Raw genomic sequence first — 20,212 nt, forward strand, 5'->3', positions numbered from 1 at the left:
CGAAATCAAACACCACCCGCACGAGATCCCAGCATCCCACGCAGCCACAGACACCTTCATCCCGAGCCCGTCAGAGGACACCACTCCATTATCAGTCTGCAGCAGGCTAATCCACTATATAACATGAGAATGGTAATTGTTCACAAAACTTCTTTTACTATAGTGCCAACAACACTAAATAAATATAGGAAAAAAAGTCAATAGCTTTATTTTTTTTATTGCTTATTGCTTTACTTGGTGTCATTTTACTATAGTAATATAAATATATTTATTTTATATATATATATATATATATATATATTTTATTTTTATTATTATTATTATATATGTTTTATATAATATATGTATAATTATATATTTTTTTTTTTATGTATATATATATATATATATATATATATATATATATATATATATATATAAAATATCACGATATGAGTAATTGTATATAACGATAACAATATATCAAGGTTTGTATGCTAGAAATATTTGATCACTGAACATAAATAATATACAATAAACTAATAAATATGAAACGCTACATTGTGTAAATTGTGCCATCTCTGCGTTAATTCTATCTAGATATAATTAACGTGTGTAATGTATACATTCTATACATACACACACACACACACACACAGACAAACTGCAATATTCTTGGAGAAATATTTCATTTTATTTTCTGCTTTCACTACAGCTTTCACTACTTTCACTAACAGTAGCTAAATGTTTTGCATTTTTTGCAAATTTTTTTGTATTATATTTCATTAGTTATTTTAGTCCTTTAATCCTAACCAAAAAAGCACTGTATTAAAAAAGAAAAATACAGTATAAACCTAGCATTCACGCTCCATAAGTCTCCCACTAAACACTCCCCTGTGTGTAAATCTAACTCACTAGATAGTGTGTACAACTGAGGAGTTTACATTGTTGTTTACAACTGTGCTCTAGTTGAGAGTTATGAATGAGAGATAAGCTGTGAGCGTCATCGAACGCCGCTGAGGAAACGCTTTCAGGTGCCTTCATCACGACTCGTCCTCGTCACACACACACACACACACACACACACACATCACAGAGCTCATATTACTGCTTCATCACGTCACTGCACGGAAAAATCATTCTTCATTCAATAAGAGGCTCTCACGGAGAACACAAATACAAACACTCTTCAGTCTAACGCAGGTGTAGAGACACGATAGACATCAGAGCATGGTGTAGCTTTCTCATAACATATTTTAGGAGTTATTTTTGCTGGGATTTTGACAAACGAAATGCTTTGGGCATTCAAAATTGTTACTGTTATAGCTATTTTGTAATGGTTTCTAAAATATCACTTTATGATAGTTATTGTTGCTGGAAATGGGACAAATAAAACATTCTATTGTAATAAAAAAAATTTATATTTATGTTATGACATATATATATATATATACATATATATATGTGCATGCATATTGCTGGAAATCAGACAAAATGCTTTACATGCTAAAAAAATTCATCATACATGTTATTTGTATAGTTATTTCAAAACAGTACAATATTTTTCTAGTTGTTATTTTTACTGGAAATTCAATGCAGCACGTATTAGAACTGTGAGTTCAATAATGCATTAGAAAATGCTGAAATAAACGTAAACTATTTTTATAGATATTTTATAATAGTTTATGAAATATAAACTTCAGAATCAATGTTGTTTTTATCCTGGAAATGTGACAAAAGGGATGCTTTATTTACTAAATAGCCACGTGGAAGCCATGTTTATTTTTTACATATTTCAGAAAGTTGAATTGTTTTGGGCCAAACAACAGTCCTGGACAGTTTGGGACATAAAATATAAATAAACCTGACCTAGAAATACAGTTTTACCTAGAAATACCTTTTTATCGGTTTCTCAACTAATTGCTCTTAAGGAAGAAAAAAAAAAAAACATTATTGATTTACCAATAATTTAGCCAATATTTAAGCATTTCACCATGATTTCATTTCAGTTCGTTATATTCCAGAGAACATTATTCAGGTAATGAACGTTCTCCAGTGAATAATTCTTCACTCTTTGGCCCATTAAACTGCTCACGGTTTAAACCTTTAAACTTTAGTTTAAAATGAAGCACTACATTTACCGTTTTTCCATTTGAAAAGGTTAGACAAGCATAACGGTAAATAAATATCGGTTCTGCGCGTCAGTTATCGGTGAACATCAGCATGCATATCGGTTATAAAAAAAAGGATTGATATTAATATCAGTCGATCGCTACCGTCCAAAAATGTAAAAGGTTGCATGCTAATGCATGACATGGAAAGCCCACAGTGCATTACGAAAATATATTCCTGATGGACCAATCAGACAATAACAAGGTCACCGTCAAGACCTTTTGAGTATAAACGGCTAACACTCTGTCAAGCACTTAATCAGCAGAGCACTCCACTACAGCCATGTGCTCTCAACAGACATAACAATAATATAACAGGAAAAACTTACTATTATCAGTAATAATAAATAATATCTAATCATATTATTACAGCATTACAATACACAACTGATTTTTATTACAATTTTTATTTCTATTTTAGCATTCTTATTGTTTTTATTATGCATTTTAACATTACTCTTGTTATTGTAATTATTTAGCATGATTTTAATTTATAATTTAACAATAACAACGACAGTATCAATAATACAGTATTTTTTGTTTATATTTCATTTACTAAAATATGATTTCACTATAGCAATAAGCGGTTTACTGTTATAATATATTCTAAAATAATACTGTTTACATGTATTATTTGTACATTATGCTACGTAACAGTAATAAATTATTAACTAAAATATTATAACATTAATAGAATATATAAATAACTTAAACTGTCAGAACAAAGAGAACGCATGAAAAAAAATAAAACCTAAAGACCTCAAAATATTCCTACTCTAACACTCTTCTGAACTTCGCTCCTGTCTTCATGACAAACACCATCACTCTCGCTTTCTCTCACACACACACACACACACACACACACACACACATCTGGACAGTCACGTGCCGTCAATTACTTAACCCACAGCTGCAGCGTTCTCTCTCTCTCTCTCTCTCACACACACACACACACACACACACACACACACACACACTTACGAAGCAGTTGAGCATTGAGCAGGAGGCGCGGTTGGTCCGGCTCATGGCGCGGTTGCCGGGGAGACACGCACTCGGATGAGAACCGCCGGCAAAACCATCCTTCCCTCGGCCGAGACCAGCGTGTGTTTCACCTCCTCACACACACACACACACACCGATCCGATGCACAATCCCTGCGCTTCCTGTCGCTCCGAATATTCCAGAACAAAGACAGAGCGGCTGGAGAAAGCGGAACAGCAGAGGAGAGACAGACAGGTTCACCGGCGTCAGCGCTCAGAGATCAGAGATGAGAGAGAGAGAGAGCATTAGACGAGGTATTGCCTGATGCTAAGCTCCACCCTCGTGCACTGCATCTCCTCACGTGCACGCTCTCTCTCTCTCTCTCTCTCTCCTCCCTCTCGTTATTCCTGCGTTCACCCTTCACCGAGATCTCATCTGTGCCAGGCTGCAACCTCAGCAAGACTCCAGCGCTGCATATATCACTGCGTCCAGCAGAACGGAAACACCCAGACCAGACCCGCTCAGAAACTAATGAGACAACTACTGCATCAGGACCACTAGCTGCACAGAACTATGAACCTACAATAAAAGCCATAATAAAATTTTACATTAGTTTTTTTAAACTAATAAAAAAAAAAAAAAAAAAATAATAATAATAATAATAATAATAATAATAATAATAATAATAATAATAATAATAATAATAATAATAATAATATATATATATATATATATATATATATATATATATATATATATATATATATATTAAAATATATGGTCTACTGTGATGTACTAAAATAAATACAAATAAAACTAAAATGAAAAAAACAACAACTGTGGCCTATTGAAAGACAAAAAGCTACAAAATAAACTTTAAATCAAAATTTCAATGAAATCAAAATATGACGCAAAATATTACTAAGAAATGGAATAGTATCTTACTGATACTAAAATAGGTCATTTGCATCAATGATATAAAATATTCTAAAAAATTATAAAACAAAATTACTTGCATTTTACATATTTTTTATTATTAATTTGCCACATAATTGTTCGTAGTCATATTTATGTACTCATTATAAATGAATATTTTATAAGCTGCTATTTTACATTTTATTTAATTCGTAAAATTCTTCATCACACCATATTAATTGTTACATTCTACATTTATATTTATGCATTTGACAGAAACATTTTAATCTGAATTGAATCCATGACCTTGAGCTGCAGCTATTTACGTTAATGATGTCTATATCTCTTTATGATTCAAGTTAGGGCTCAAAACTAACAAGTGTTCGATTATTTCCTCAACGCACCAGATTTAAAAGATGCATTAGATGCATGACATTAAATGACATGCTCGTCAGGTTAATGTTTCCTTCGCTGTGAGTGGTGTCTGAAGCGCTGCAATGCTGCATGGCTGCGGTGGGGGGGGTGGGGGGATGCATCACCGCTTCAGTCACGACGGGCGAGAGACACTGACTCACACAGAGCGAGAGAGAGAGAGAGAGAGAGGGGGATCCGCAGCGGCTCCAGTGACACAGCATTCTTCAGCATCTCCTCCCTCCCTCTCTGCCTCTCTCCCCGCTCCATTGTAACCTGCTGAGAGACACTGGCTCTGCAGTTTCCCAGCATGCATCGCTGTCTGCACTAAAGGACGTGCTGTACCTCGCCGAGACTCCACAGCGCTCCGAGCGTGAAGAACGTGCCACGATGTACTGCTACTCCACCGTGACGTCATTCCCAGCATGCACCACATTTCACGTCCATCTCACCCCGATATCTTCATACGGAGAATACAACCGTACAACCAGCACTCGGAAAAAACACAAGCGTTGTTTTTCTATCACAGTGCCATCTTAAAGTCAGCAAAAGGGTGCATTTTAAACCGATTTTTAAACTTCTAAACATGACCTACATTTTTTTAGGTTGTCTTTTACTGTATTGCATTCTCTTACGCATTAGTTTTGTTTATTTTTTGTCTATTTTATGTACTCGGTCACAGTGTGACATTTTTATATATTTTAACATTTTACAGACAGCTATTTGTTGATTGTTATTGACAAGCTTGCTCAATGTAAAATAAAAATAAAAAAAAAAATTATATTTTAAGTTTTTAAATGTTATTTTGGGGATATTTATTTAATATTAAATAAAGCACATGTATTTTCAGAACTTGGGTCAGCTTAATTGTTCAATATAACCATATATATATATATATATATATATATATATATATATATATATATATATATATATATATATATATATATATATATATATATATATATATATATATATATTTATTTTTTATTTTAGATGCGATATACTATATTACAAATACAAATCATTTATTCAACAAAACAAAACAATTGCATTTTTCACGTCTTTCTTGCTTTTCCCCCTTTTTTTTTTAAACATGAAAACAAAAATCTTTATATGAATCTTGCTTTAATTCATAAATCTAATAAATGCGTCCTAAACTGCAACAAAAGCACGTTTATTTTCTGAACTTAGCAGGTCACGGTTGAAATGGTTCTGCGGGTGTTTCACGTATGCATGAACACACACAGAGCCCGTCCAGACACGGCCACTGCGTTTCTATCTGGCAGGACATGAAGGTGAAGGCTGTCTCCTGAACACAGGAATACTCTCGTGTCGTGACAGACAGGAAGTAGAGACGGAGACGAAGAGCACCAGCACATGACAATGAATGATTTAAGCTCTTTATCTAAAGTCACGACTCTCTCTCTCTCTCTCTCTCTCTCTGAGCAAAATACACCATCAGCATCTTTGTAACATACATTTTTGAAATAAATGCATTAATGCAAACTGTACACTATCTTTTAGAAATTACATATCATGATGTTTACTGATACTCTCATAAATCAATACAAATATTTAAATAGAATAAAACGGGCAGTTCACGAATGCTTTATGAGGTCTTTTATAATGTTACAAAGATTTAAATGCATAAACGCTCAACATATGAAGTACATAAGAAGCGAGCTGTAATAACAGATAAAAACAGTTACTCACAGTCGCGTGGCGAGACACTGCCGTCGAATCCAATACTCGACACAGCATCATCCTTTAGTTTCCAATTGTGCCGTTTAAAAACTAATCTGTGCTAAACTTAAGCGAACGAATGACCAATTCTTATTTAAAACAGAATTTCATCCAACCCAAGAAAGGGAGGCAATATAAAGCGTCTCGTTATCCTCGGAGTCATCTTAATCGTTTGATCGCCGAGTAAACCCGTGTTTGCCACTGCTATTTATTTACATACTACATGCACCAATCAGTGGGCGGGGCTACGGAGGCAAAGCTGTGAAAGTGGGCGTTGACCTCATTTGCGGAGGCGGGGCTTCTTCGCACAATGATGTCATAAGTGTTGTTTTTTTTTGTACAAGACGTTTTGTCATTTACATAATGTATTTAATAACTGTAATAATTATATTGCTCAACTGTTATTTGAATGCATATAAATGTAACATTACTAGTAAATACCGTCAATTACGTGCGTGTACAGATAGACATGTTTTTTTTGGAGGTACTAATAGAGAACACTGCTGGGGCTGACGGACTGTGATTCACTGCAGACGTGGCCTTATGACTCCAAGACACCTATTTTTAGGAGGGGAGGACACCCTACCACAGACTAACACACACACACACACACACACACACACACACACACGTACACACGCACACACACACACACACACACACACGTACACGTACACAGAGCTCCCCTTGAATCAGCTGTGCGCGTCACACAAGTGCATGACACAGGGCCATAGAGAAGAAAAACCTACAACAACAACACTACAAACCACTCTGGAACTGCATGAGGAACACATTAGTCTGCAGTAAACAAACACTGTCATAAGCATTCATCAATATATGTCATGTTCAACACTCGGTACATAATAAATTAAGTAGACACGCACCAGTTCATTACTGTACTTAAAGACTCAACAGATGCAGAAAGAGAGAATCAAACTAATATATATATATATATATATATATATATCCTAGAAATAAGTCATTATATATCCCTTCCAATACTTTCTCGCAAACTTTAAGTTGATTTGATGAATTAATGTATATTTACTTTACTGATTTCTTCTCTCGTTTGCCTAAAGCTCTTTGAGACTTAAACACCTCTGAAATAGATGTTTGTCTATGAAGGACAGATACAGGTGAGCTCAGAGCCTGACATCATGCAGGACGGTGTTCGGCCCTACCTTCATACTGCCCATTATTTACAGACAAAAACCAGGTAAAAAGATCCTCATTGTCGTCTGTGAGTGAAAGGGAACGAAATATGACCGAACAGGAACAGAGTGTGTAAGTCGATTGTTTTCTGGGTGTGTGTGTGTGTGTGTGTGTGTGTGTGTGTGTGTGTGTGTGTGAGAATGAACGTATAGACACAGACACACCTGCTGGAAAACTCAACTGAAGTGCACTGAAGAAAACTTGAAATGACTTCGGAAAAAGATTCATAAAAAAAAAAAAAGTTTGTAGAAATAATGACTTAAAACCAAAAATTTTATTAAAAAAGAAAATGTAGATTACTGTTATGAGAGCAGTTAACTATAAAATGTTAGTTTATATACTGTATGAATTACCAATCATTTCAAAATATTAATACAAAATATGTTATTAATAAAAATTATATAGTCTGTGTTTACCCAATATATCTGTGCCACTGTGTATATTTATTATGCATGTACAATAATTACAAAGTTAAATAATATTTACTTAAGATTAACATTTCTTATATATACTTACAACTATCAAAATTAAAATTACAAATAAGTTAGAAAAAAATTATATTTTTTGACCTTGAATCAGGCATGTTTGTTTTTTTCCGGTACAAATAAAGGCAGGCTTGCTGAGCAGAAGACAATCCTTTCAAAACATTAGAAAACATTACAGAACCCAATGAGAACACTACGCATGAGTGTTATTATAAATGTACTAACAGAGCCGTTGTAATTATTACGATCATTGTTATTGTCTTATTTTAAAAATGCATGAAAATGCTACGGAGAACGTGGCCAGTTCTGGGCTCTAAAACCTGGCCAACAAGCAGGGTTCTTGGGTCGCGTTTGGAATAGGCCATCCGTGCATTAGAAAACAGAAAGCAGAAATTAGAAAGCAGCTTATTTACTAATCATTTGCAAAAAACGGACACTCTTAAATGTCTTTACACTACCGACATGTTTGCTTTAGTGAGTGCATACCACGTCATTGTTTGGTATAATTTAATTAGTTGTTAATTTCGGTCGGCAAACATTCAGTGCACCCCTAATATATAAACAACACACACACACACACACACACACACACACACACACACACACACACACACACAAAAACATGACTGATTGTATCAATAAAGATGGTAATTGTGCTGGCCCAGTCCATTTTCTAATGAATAAAATCATCCTGTTATTCTAATTCAAATTATTATTATTATTATTATATACTAATCTTCCTGTGTGCCACGACCAATTTAATTGAAATTCACACTGAAACGAGTTAAATCAAATTTAATCAAATTCTGAAAATGTCACCGTACTGTTTATTATAGCAGCTCAGATTCTCGATGGATAAGAATAGAAACACGCAAACCACAATTTCTACAATCGGTGGCAGATGCCCCTCAGGAAACGCTCTTACAACAAAAGCAGAAGCCGCTCTCGAGTCTGAAGAGAACCACCGGTAAGAAAAACATCCCGAATGATCCCATTCAGAACATCTTCACGGGAACATTTTCCAGGCACGTTGCTCCCCAGACAATTAAAGACGCTGCACAAAACGAAGCGCGGCCGCAACGGGCCAGTGACGAGCATTGACTGTGTCCACTCGACCAGGACGCAGGCCATCGCTTCCCATCAATTACTTATCACAGGGCTTCTGAAAACTAACGTGACGCTTTAAAGACTCATTTCTGCACACTTATGCCACTACAGAACACAACCACCAAACAAAAAGAGATACAAATAAGTGTATAATATAAAATAAATGAACTGGGGCTCTTATTTTGAATCATTTATGCTTTACTATTCCACTATTACTAGCACTATTGCTTTTTCAAAAGATAAGAGAACTACAAGAACCAAAACTCCAAAAATAAACCCTCATAAACAAGCCAGAAAAAAAACCTTTCGTTGAAATAAGACATTTTATAATAATAAAGACTCTTATTATGAAATGTCTATGCTTTACTACTTCTGGCAGCTCATTCAAAATAAAAAAAAAGTGTCGCTGGTGTATATCTGTAGCAATAGCCAAAAATACACTGTATGGGTCAAAGTTATTATTTTCTTTCGTTTATGCCAAAAATCGTTAGGACAGTAAGAACATTAAAATATTATGTAAATTTCCTAGCGCAAATATCAAAACACAATTATTGATTAGTGATATGAATTGCTAAGAACTTTATTGATTTTCTCAATATTTCGATTTTTTTTGCCACGCAAATCTTATTTATTCAGCTTTCAGATGATATCTTAATTTCCAAAACTTGACCCTTACGACTGATTTTGTGGACCAGGGTCACATATGCACCTGCAACATATTAAAATATAAAAAAACTAAATGTGAACATCATCAAAAGGTGCATCGTAAGCAATCGTTAGGCATAAATGGACACTAATTTGAAACGGTGAAGCGTGCAACAGCGCCATGTTTTGAGCTCACATGCATTTCATTGAATTGCAGTCTTTTGAACTTGTTCCAGAAATCTGCACCACAGGGACCATTTTTCCGTCCTTAAATTCAAGACCTCGGTTATAAAGACAGATTAAATAGCGATAAAGACTTCGGTTACACTATTTAAGACTTTGTAAGAAAATGTAATACTCTTTAAGGACTGGAAGAAGGCCTGTATCAGGAAACGAGCGCCTGCGGAGCTCTGGTTATGGGTTAGTGTTAAATGAGATGGGATGGTTTCTATGAAGAGTTTGTGAGCGGCTGCTGGACAGAACCGAACTGGCAGTGGTCGATTTAGCTCTTACGAGGTTTACGAACGGTCCTGAGGAGGACGAGGCACAGGCTGTGCTTTGTTTACAGAGAGCGCTAAGTGTTTAATGAGCGTCGAGGGACGCGTTCATTCGCTCAGAGCGACACATCATCATGGAAAACCCACGGCTTCACACTCTGCTGCTCTCACACTCAGCGCGTGAATGAAGCTCAGATCCGCAGCACAAAAAACATGCACCGACTACAAGACCAGACTGTTGTTACTGTGCTTTATCAGGAAAAACTGACCACTTATTTCATGTTTTAGGAATTTCATTTTTGTACTAATAAATGTAGTATCTCATGTATACAATTACAGTTTTGCTGACACAGTCGTGTCCAAAAATTTTGGTAAATAACATCAAATAATCATTCATCCGTATTGTTAATCTTTTATAGACATTTGTGGGGGGAAAAAAATGCCACCACTATGAATTTAAGACTTTCTGCCCCTCTGCTTAATTTGTAAATGGTTGACTTTTTAAGACTATGGCTGTCAAAACATACTAAAACTACAACCAATCGTGGTCTAGATTCCTCTAAAGCTAACGCGGTTAAGTTCCAGATGATTGTTCAAGTCTAAACATTTGGGGAGCTGCAATAAAAAGTCGGCCTTAAATAACCTTTGCTCAACCGGTCAGACGAATTAACCCCAAACTGTAATATTGAAGCAAAGGGGTTTCCAATAAAACTCCAGCTCAACGCATCTGTCGGCGTTTAAGATTTCTTCAAACATACATGCGAACATCAAAGATCTCCCCAACATCTGTTCGCCCCTGCAAGGTGGTTTTATTGGGAAAGTCCACTCTTTAAGAGAAGAAAGCGAAAAACAGGAAGAGAGCGGAATGCAAACCATCACGGAGGATTAATAACGCGGGGGTCGCAAAACACAACATGCGATCTAAAGACATGCATCAGTCCCTGATCTGCCAATGATTTTTCAGAAAGGCGATAGACGTCATCTTGACTTGCTCTTCCAGCCGGAGGGCATTTCTTTAGCATGCACTGAGCCAAAGAGCAGAGACCACAGCTCTCGTACCCTCAGGGTGGATATTAGATTTGAAGCGCACAAAATATATCTAACCAAATAAACCGTGTGTTATCCTCAGGTGACCCTCAGTCAGAAAAAACGCAGTAAATGATAAAGCAGTTGCCTGAATCTCACAAAAACTTTCCAAATTGTCACATTTCAAACCCAAATCAAAAGAAAAAGCAAGTTATTGCACTGTGACGCATTCGAAATCCTCCCAAACTCACCATTTTCTCAGCAGATGTGCTCTGATTTAATCTCGGCTACGGCTCCGCCAGTTCTCCTCGCCGCGACGCGTCTCGCAAATCAGTGACAGCTCACGAGACACACAACCTGTAAGAAAACACACCAGACATCAAAATCTTCACTAAACCTAAACCATTCAACTTAAAGTCATGTGCATCAGAGGGGTCGGATGGGAAAATAATAATAATAAAAAAAAGAAATATTTTGTAACAATGTAAGTCTTTACCCTCCTTTTTTAGCAATTGAATACATCCTTGCTGAACATTTTATGCACAAAAAAAGAACAAAGTAATCCTAACAGGTTCCAAAAAAAATATTAAGTGGCAAAAACTGATTCATCATTGATAATAAATCAGCATATCAGAAAGATCATGTGAATGTGTCCAATTGGTAAACACAAAAAACCTTATCCTGGGCTTCCTGAAGCCAAAACGTTGACCTCAAAAATATGTAGCTTTGCACATCTTTAGTGTGAAGTACATGTATCGTATTTCTGTTATTGCTCATGCAAGCGGTAAGGACACACGTCAGTATTGTACAACAAGGGATATTAGTGTTCAGAACAAGATTAAAAGCCTCTCTCAACTCAGCATTTGTGTTTTTCCTGCTCAGAGTCCAAATACTTGCAAACTTTGATAGAAAAATGTTGAGTGTAAGACATAGTTCAGCAAACAGGTCCAAACATGCACAAATAGAAAAACAAACACACTCAGGTTATCAGTGCAGCCTGTCACTGTCAGATGGTCTAAACGAACACACACACACACACACACACACACAGAGAAAGGCAGTTTAATGATCCAGCGTAAAGCGCTGTGTGTTTGTATGTGCTCATGAACACACCCATGGAGTTCCTCCTCACCCGCCGAGACGACCTTGATCTCCGGCTACAAGCTGACTAATAGGATGAGCTTTGATTTACAGGAAAAAGAAAGTGAAAACACCACAGGAGCCAAGAGCTCATGGGAAACACGCAGATCACCAACTATGAGTGCGCACACTTGTTGATTAGGTTTCTTAAAAAAATACCACCAAAAATAAATAAAATCATTGAATGTTTTCTATGAACATTCTTACGGCACTAAAATATATATACAAATAAAAAAATTAAAAAATTATATGTAATTTAAAAAAATTATATAAAATATTCATTTACTACAGATGCACACCCACACACATTATATATATATATATATATATATATATATATATATATATATATATACACACACACACATATTATAAACAAAAAAAATTGCTGAGCTTCAGTCCAATTAAATGTCCATACACACAGCACAGATGTAACTTTTGTATCTTTAAAAAGGTCCAATCTTGTAACTTTTGGTTACTAATATGTACTTTCAAAGTACAAAAATGCATAAATATGTACCTTCTGGAAAGGCACCGCCCCAGTGACAGCTTTTATTTTCTCAGAGATCCGTTTCAAACATGACAGCTCTACCTGAATGCGAGAGGGCAGCCTTTACCCACAATGCAAAGCTGCTGCAGGAACTCATTGAAAACACAGCCTCTGACTTTCACCCTCACTACCACAGACACAGACACTCACGAGACACGTCCAAGACATCAGAAACACTTCTCACACTCCGTCTCACGGCTTTTAAGAAGACGAGAGAAGCCGTTTGACTCGCGTCTGAAGCGACGCTGTAACACCGAGCGCTGAAACACTGTAACAGTTCCCGAACGTTCCAAACTTCCGAAAGCGCTACAAATGTAACCGGCGCGACGTTCCACTCGCGCGCAACGTCGCGTCTGCGAAGGAAAAGCTCGTTCTCGGAGAAGACGAGGCTGAATAAGTTGAGCTCTTACCTGAGCGCGTCTGTGTGCGCGGACACGAACTCCTGCGCGCTTCACGCCACGGTCACGCCTATCCACGCTCACACACACAAAGCGCGCGAAGTGGGCGGGGCCTCGTAGCGTGGAGTACGTGACCGCGCTGTTCTCTCGGCGGAGACACGGGCGTGCGTTCCAAACAAACTTTCAAGGCATGTGCGTCCGCGTAGCGCAGCGCGCGTGCGTGTGTGTGTGTGTGTCAGCAGAGCACGCCGTGTTGTGTTTGCATATAACGCCCTCACCCGCGATACTTTTCACTATCAGACCCCTCCTGAGACCCTGCTGCTGTGGAACGACCTGGACAAAGCCATTTATTGTTTATGAAGGTCGTTCACCCATTCATTTAAACTGGTGTAACAACAAATACAACTGTGCAAAATGCTTATGTTAAAAATCTATAGTTGCATATGGGTCAAATACGCAAAAGTAAATGTTATACTTCCTAAATTGTTGCACGTTTTTTGTTTCAATTGCAATTTAGTTTTTTTGAGACAAAAACGCATTTTCTAAATTGACTCAATTTAACCACTGAGAGTGTAACAATATTATCAGGCAAAAATCAACGTGTGACGCATTAAAAGACAAATTAAAAACATAATACGCTTCCTTATTCTTTTATTCATTGTAATATGTACAAGGCAGAACAAGCATGCTGTTTGAATTTATTATTGTATTACACTGAATGACAACGTAACATTTTCAACCAAATTTTTTTCATTGTACATTGTACTATTTAAAAACTGAAATACCACGTTCTTGTAAAACTAATCATTTTATTTACAGCTTCAAAAATTATACTGCATTTTGGGAGAAAAAACACCTTTATAACAAACTCCAGTCGTATTGGAGTCAAGGAAACAGTTGAACGGAGTACGTGATCCATAAATGTATTCATTTAATGCAATTAATTATCAGCTGTACATTATGGGAACTTTTGGATTACAAGCAAAAACTTCTGCTATATTAATATAGAAAGCTTATTTTTTCTGACCTCTCCATTTGTTCCAGTATAGCCGTGTCTACATTAAAGACTGACATGCATGAAGCCGACAAAGACCCTCACACAACTTATATTTATGAATCAATGATAATGAGAACATAAATACACCAAATCAGCGTTTATTGCACTTGTTATCTAACCCGGTTACACACAAACTTCCCCATAGTTTCCAGGCCTCTGAACACACCTTCTTTTAAACACGGCACAAAACTCCTTTTATGGCAGTAATGCGCATGCGGTCACTGAACAAGCGCTTTACGTGAGCATCTCACCTGCGAGGAGCGACCGGGGAAGGAAAAGAACGCGAAAATGTGTTTTCTCTATCCTTAGCTTCCATGAACTTTCCACGTTTCCATAATTCCGCGCAAGCGAGACCGGCACCGGTCTCAGCAGCACTCGGAAAACTTTATTCAGAGCCAGTATTTCACAGGCTTTTCAGCAAGACTGCGAGCACGGAAGGAGCTGTGTTTTTAAGACGGATTCTTTGGGGTTATCTGAATAACTGCATCTGACCCCGAGGAGATGCCACACACCTCCAGAGCGGCAAAGCCTCGGTGTGTGAAGAGATCTGCATTCCCACAGCCACACCCACACAGGTCCACACCCACACAGGTCCAAACACTCTCACACTCACACACACACACTCCTGACTCACTCACACACACACACACACTCTCACACACACACACACACACACACACACACACACACACTCTCACACACACACACACACACACACTCTCACACACACACACACACACACACACACACACACACACACACACACACACTCTCACACACACACCCTCTCTCACACACACACACACACACACACCTCTCACACACACACACACACACACTCTCTCACACACACACTCTCTCTCACACACACACACACACACACTCACACACACACACACTCTCACACACACACACTCTCACACACACACTCTCTCACACACACACACACACACACACTCTCACACACACACACACACACACACTCTCACACACACACACACTCACACTCACTCTCTCACACACACACACACACACACACACACACACTCTCTCACACACACACACACACACATTCACTCTCTCTCACACACACATATGAATCCACAAAACCCTAATGCCCAATATTTTTAATGCAGTATTGTATATTGTAAAAATACGGAATGAAACACTAAAGATTGGGCTAAAGTGAATAGAATAATGAATATAATACAACTTGGCTTGATCTTTGCTGTATAAATGGGGTTCTCCGTTATAAAAACAAACATATTTTTTGCAGAATTAATATTGCTACACTTCTAAAGGTGCTTTATTTGCATCAGTGCAGAACCTTTGGCGTCCAATTTTCCATCCCACAAAAGGTTCTGTACAGTGGAAGATTATAAAAGAAAACAATGGCTGATCACCGAAAGGTCCAAAACCTCCACAGCATTGCTGCGGGAAAAACTTCCTTTTAGAAGCTTTGTTTTTTAAGAGTGCAGCTAACATAAATATTCTGGTTGTGCGTGTCCTCGATACACTCTCGTTAAAGAGCTTACTGCCCAGGTGTAGTGTAGTAAACTACTACAAGAAGCTGGATCCGTAACAGCCTGTGGAGTTTAGGACGAGCTTGCTTGTACGGTCTGGGCTTTAGCTCAATCACTGAGAACATTTGGCAACAAAACAAAGCCGTTTTATTCCTCCTGACACATTTATCCAGCGGCCAGGCCTGCGAAGTGGAGAAAACTACAACCAACTTCCACACAGTGCTGCACACGTAACAAAAAAAATGAAGAAAGATACAATGCAGAATCGGTTTCCAGTCCGAAGCGAAAAGGACGGTGAACTCGAACTCAGGTCAACCCGTCCTTGACCTCGCTGACCTCTGCGCACTCGTCGAGCTCAATCTCAAACGCAAAACACAGATACGAACACTGTCGTCATCAACGGAGCAAATTCAATACACCCAAAGCGTCCGTCTGGGACAATTGGATTTAGTGAGCCTGTGTTTAGCATAGATGACAATCTGATCTCGTTTGCTTCCCTTCAGATGAAAACTGCGTCTGTGCTGATCTCACGAGCGCAAACTGGCGAGAGGGAATTAAAAACCACAGCAGGGCCGATATAAATAAATTAAGAGCTATAATATTAACGATAAATCTAATCTTTTTCAGTTGTTGAGGAGAGATGCGCGACCAACTGGATTTTCTCCTGGCAGAAAAATAAAAAAACGTACGTAAAAAATCTAAATATACACTTGGATTTGTTCACACAAGATCTGATTTTTAGACCGACCGTTTAAACTTACATGTGGCTGGGTCTGATTCAGTCAGAATTCATGTCTTCTCTTAATCCAAACTAATTAAATAATGCATTTTAGATGTGCATTAATACAACGTGTTTAAGGCAATAAAGCTCTGCTAACCATATGACATAAAAAACTAGTTTCGAAAGTTTGAAATAGCTAAAAATGTCCTTTTAAAAGCTGTTGTTTTTGAGTTTCTAGGCAGAGTTGGATTTAAACTCCTCCGCTCGTCTCATCAGTATCACTTCTCTATACCCAGAAAAGAGAGTTTCACTTCTATATTCTCCTGAAATCTGCTCTGAGGCTCAACTAAAACATAAACAAACACTTGATCTCGTTCTAGAATAGTAATCCCTTATCTTATCTTGTGTCTTAAGTTAATTATGCACAAATCTGAAAGAGTTTCATCAATCATCATCTCGTTCGCCCTACTTATCATTCCAGAGCTATAAAGGTCAAAGTGCAGGAGCCGAGAGGTAAAAGTATTCAAAATATCCAATAAAACAAACCAACGCTCGAGCATCCCAGACCTGCTCACGTTTGCGTACAAAACATGCCATTAATCTTAAAAGGGATAGTTGAGCCTAAAATGAAATTACACCAAAAATGCCATTTAAAATGTAGATGAGTTGGTTTCTTCATTAGATAAACGTAGCATTGCGGCAGCGTCTCTGCAGTGAATGGGTGCCGTCAGAACGAGTCCAAACTGCTGATAAGAACATCTCAATAAACCACAGCAATCCAGTCCAGCAGTCTTGAGAAGAAACAAAGTTATCATAAAGAGGTTTTAACTTCAAACCGTTGCTTCCTGCTAAAGTATGAACCCATAATAATCCATAATAACGCCTCCTCCGGCAAAAACATTTTCTGGTCTGAATGAGAGAAATCTGCAAACAACACTTACAAGCTAAAACAGGTAGATTTAGATGCGAGAGGACAACAGGAGATGGAGTTCTTCACCGGAGGAAGCGATATTATGGATAATAAGAGCTGGAAGAAACCATTTAGACTTTAAAACGTCTTAATGGTGGATTTGTTTCTAACAAACGTGCAGCTTTTGGCTTCGTGAAATGTTATGGGTTATTGTGATGTTTGGACTCTCATTCTGACGACAACCATCCACTTCATTTTTATGATTTATACCCTTCCACTCAGTCACAAGCTAAGCTGTGGCACAAGCTAGAATGTCAAGTTTCTAACTAGACATAATGCTGCATTTAAAACGATTAATCCAGAGATCATAAACATACCGTCACAGCTACAGGGACCTAGATTCGGAGCGGTGCAGGAGTAGTCATGAGGCTATTTAAAGAGCCGTCTGACCTGTAACATGAGCATGAGCCATCAATTAGACATTTCACCTAAAGCACTGAGACGGATCGCTGAGCTTCCCAGGCTGAGGAATGAGAACGGGATCCGGCGGGTTTGAACGGGAGCAAATCACTGGCAGACCTCGCCGATTAGAACCAAACCCAACCGGACCGATTGTTCTCCATTAGAGATACGAAAGCGCTTTTGCAAACTGCGTTCCATTAGATGAAGGCCACAACATGTCTGCTTCACGCGTAACCGAAGGACCAAAATAGCCACCAGAAAGGCACAGCAACTACAAGTAATTACACTGAAAGCATTCAGCAGACACCCTTAACCGCGTTTACAAAAAAGGTGCTTAAATGTCATATACGACACGGTTGTGATTAAGGCACGTTTCTGTAAAATAAATAAATAAATAAATAAATGAACTCAACAGAAATTCTGATATAGTGTAAATATGTTACGGATATAAAAAGCTTAGAATTAAATTGAAAATATAAAATGGCAATATTTACCATGCATTTCTAGAAGATTATTTTCATATTTTTTTTTACAAGAAAAAAAATAAATAAATAAATTAAGGACAAATTAAACAATACTTTTAATCAAGTCAGTGGTTGGACATTTAAAAATACAAATAATAATAATAATAATAATAATAATAATAATAATTATAATAATAAATAAAACATATAGTAATATAAGATAATACAATTAAGAATAATAATATTCCTCACAAGATGTGTTATAATATAAATTATGCATAAACGCTATGTAATACTAATATTTTTACTATGCATGGATGACATACGTTTTTTTTCTGTAGAACATAAAAGTCCTATAAACATCTTACATAACACCATATCGAAATTTCGAAAATATCCTAAATAAAACTAACTTAACCCTGTTTGTAAAGCCACACACAACATTCAGGAAGAACTTGCGACGCCTTTTAATTCATTTAAAAAGTGCATATGTCTGTATACTGAAACACAGCTCATCAACATACTCTCCAAAATGTGACTTTCCAGCAGTTCAGCCCAGTTGGTGGTCTTTGATGTGTGTGTGTGTGTGTGTGTGTGTGTGTGTGTGTGTGTGTGTGTGTGTGTGTGTGTGTAGTATGGGTGGAGGATTTTACAGCCTGTAAAACATCCCAGCTGGTCAATACAACCACATACAAACACATGGTTGGCAGAAACCAGACAAAAACCACGCTTAATCATGCGTATTTAGTTGATATAACAACCCCCCTAATGTAACTGCAACCACATTAAAGAATAACCAAGTTAAATAAACAGAAAATGAAATATGATCAAGATACTCACTGTGAAAGAATCAGCTGACACAACGGTGACTCAGTAGAGCGCACTACTTCCGCATTCACTGGCGATGACCTAGGCGCCAGCCAATCGTGATAAAGCGTGTCCCTGAAGATGACCAATGGCGAGGCGGAATCCGCCGCGTTCTTGCCGCCCAACAGCCAATGGAGAGCTACGGTGGGTTAGCGGCTCAAACAACAGGACGCCCGAACGCCGCGAGCACACCCACACGCGAACCAATCAGAGCGAGGCTGAGGCGGAGTGGGAGGGGGAGGTTCGGGCCAATAGAAAATCACAGCGCGGCACTAGGGGACCACGTGGTTCCCGGCGAGTCGTGCAAGGCTTGGCTTTTAAAGAGACGGAGAGAAACAAAAGTTTGAAACAAAAACGTGTTTTGAGGACAACAAAATTATATATATATATATATATATATATATATATACTAAGCAAAGAGCAAAATACTCTCTGTATTTCAAAGAATACCATGGTAAAAGACCCCAAAATATAATTTCACTGAGGTACCAGGTCTAATAAACAATATATATTTATACATAGGATCATGAATGATTATTCAGACTGAGTGTGTTTAGATCTGAAGTGCTCAGTCTATCCTCCTCAGGGGTTATATTTCATCGGTCTGTGCAACTGCTCCAGGCTTTAACAGGTTTATATAACCGAGTAAAATGGTGATTTCAACACAGAACAGAATGCCAGTGAAACTGTGAAAGATGCAACACCAATATATTATTGTACATATTTTGCCTTTTGTGCATTAAATGTTTTGTATGATGTGCATTACAATGTTTACAGTAGATTTTGCAATGCATACGTGCATACCTGCATGCTGTAATGTTTGTATGCATGTAACGCTGGGCCCAAAACAGTTCCACCATCCCAGTCGTGTGGGTATATTCTATGCTTTTCTATTCAATTCTGCAGAAAAATCAAGACATAGTGGAAGACGTCTTGTTTTCTGAC

General features: G+C 37.6%; 1 protein-coding gene across 4 annotated transcripts in view; it reads right to left on the reverse strand.

Annotated features, from left to right (window-relative positions):
* Nucleotides 1-19,361, reverse strand: part of mtmr4 (myotubularin related protein 4) — a 55,201-nt gene extending 35,840 nt beyond the window's left edge. Inside the window, exons 1-2 of one of the 4 annotated variants that reach the window (XM_043229673.1) lie at nucleotides 19,241-19,361; nucleotides 11,427-11,532 (exon numbers count right to left, since the gene is read on the reverse strand). In XM_043229673.1, coding sequence (XP_043085608.1) covers nucleotides 11,427-11,429 — 3 coding nt within the window. In that variant the 5' untranslated portion in view covers nucleotides 11,430-11,532; nucleotides 19,241-19,361. Of the gene's footprint in view, nucleotides 1-3,131; nucleotides 3,562-11,426; nucleotides 11,533-13,275; nucleotides 13,422-19,240 lie in introns of those variants that run through there. The other 3 variants (XM_043229674.1, XM_043229671.1, XM_043229672.1) reach the window with 3 other exon arrangements.
* Between the last annotated feature and the right edge of the window lie 851 nt (nucleotides 19,362-20,212).

The sequence above is a fragment of the Puntigrus tetrazona genome, unplaced genomic scaffold (assembly GCF_018831695.1).
Source record: "Puntigrus tetrazona isolate hp1 unplaced genomic scaffold, ASM1883169v1 S000000019, whole genome shotgun sequence".
NCBI classification, from domain to species: domain Eukaryota; kingdom Metazoa; phylum Chordata; class Actinopteri; order Cypriniformes; family Cyprinidae; genus Puntigrus; species Puntigrus tetrazona.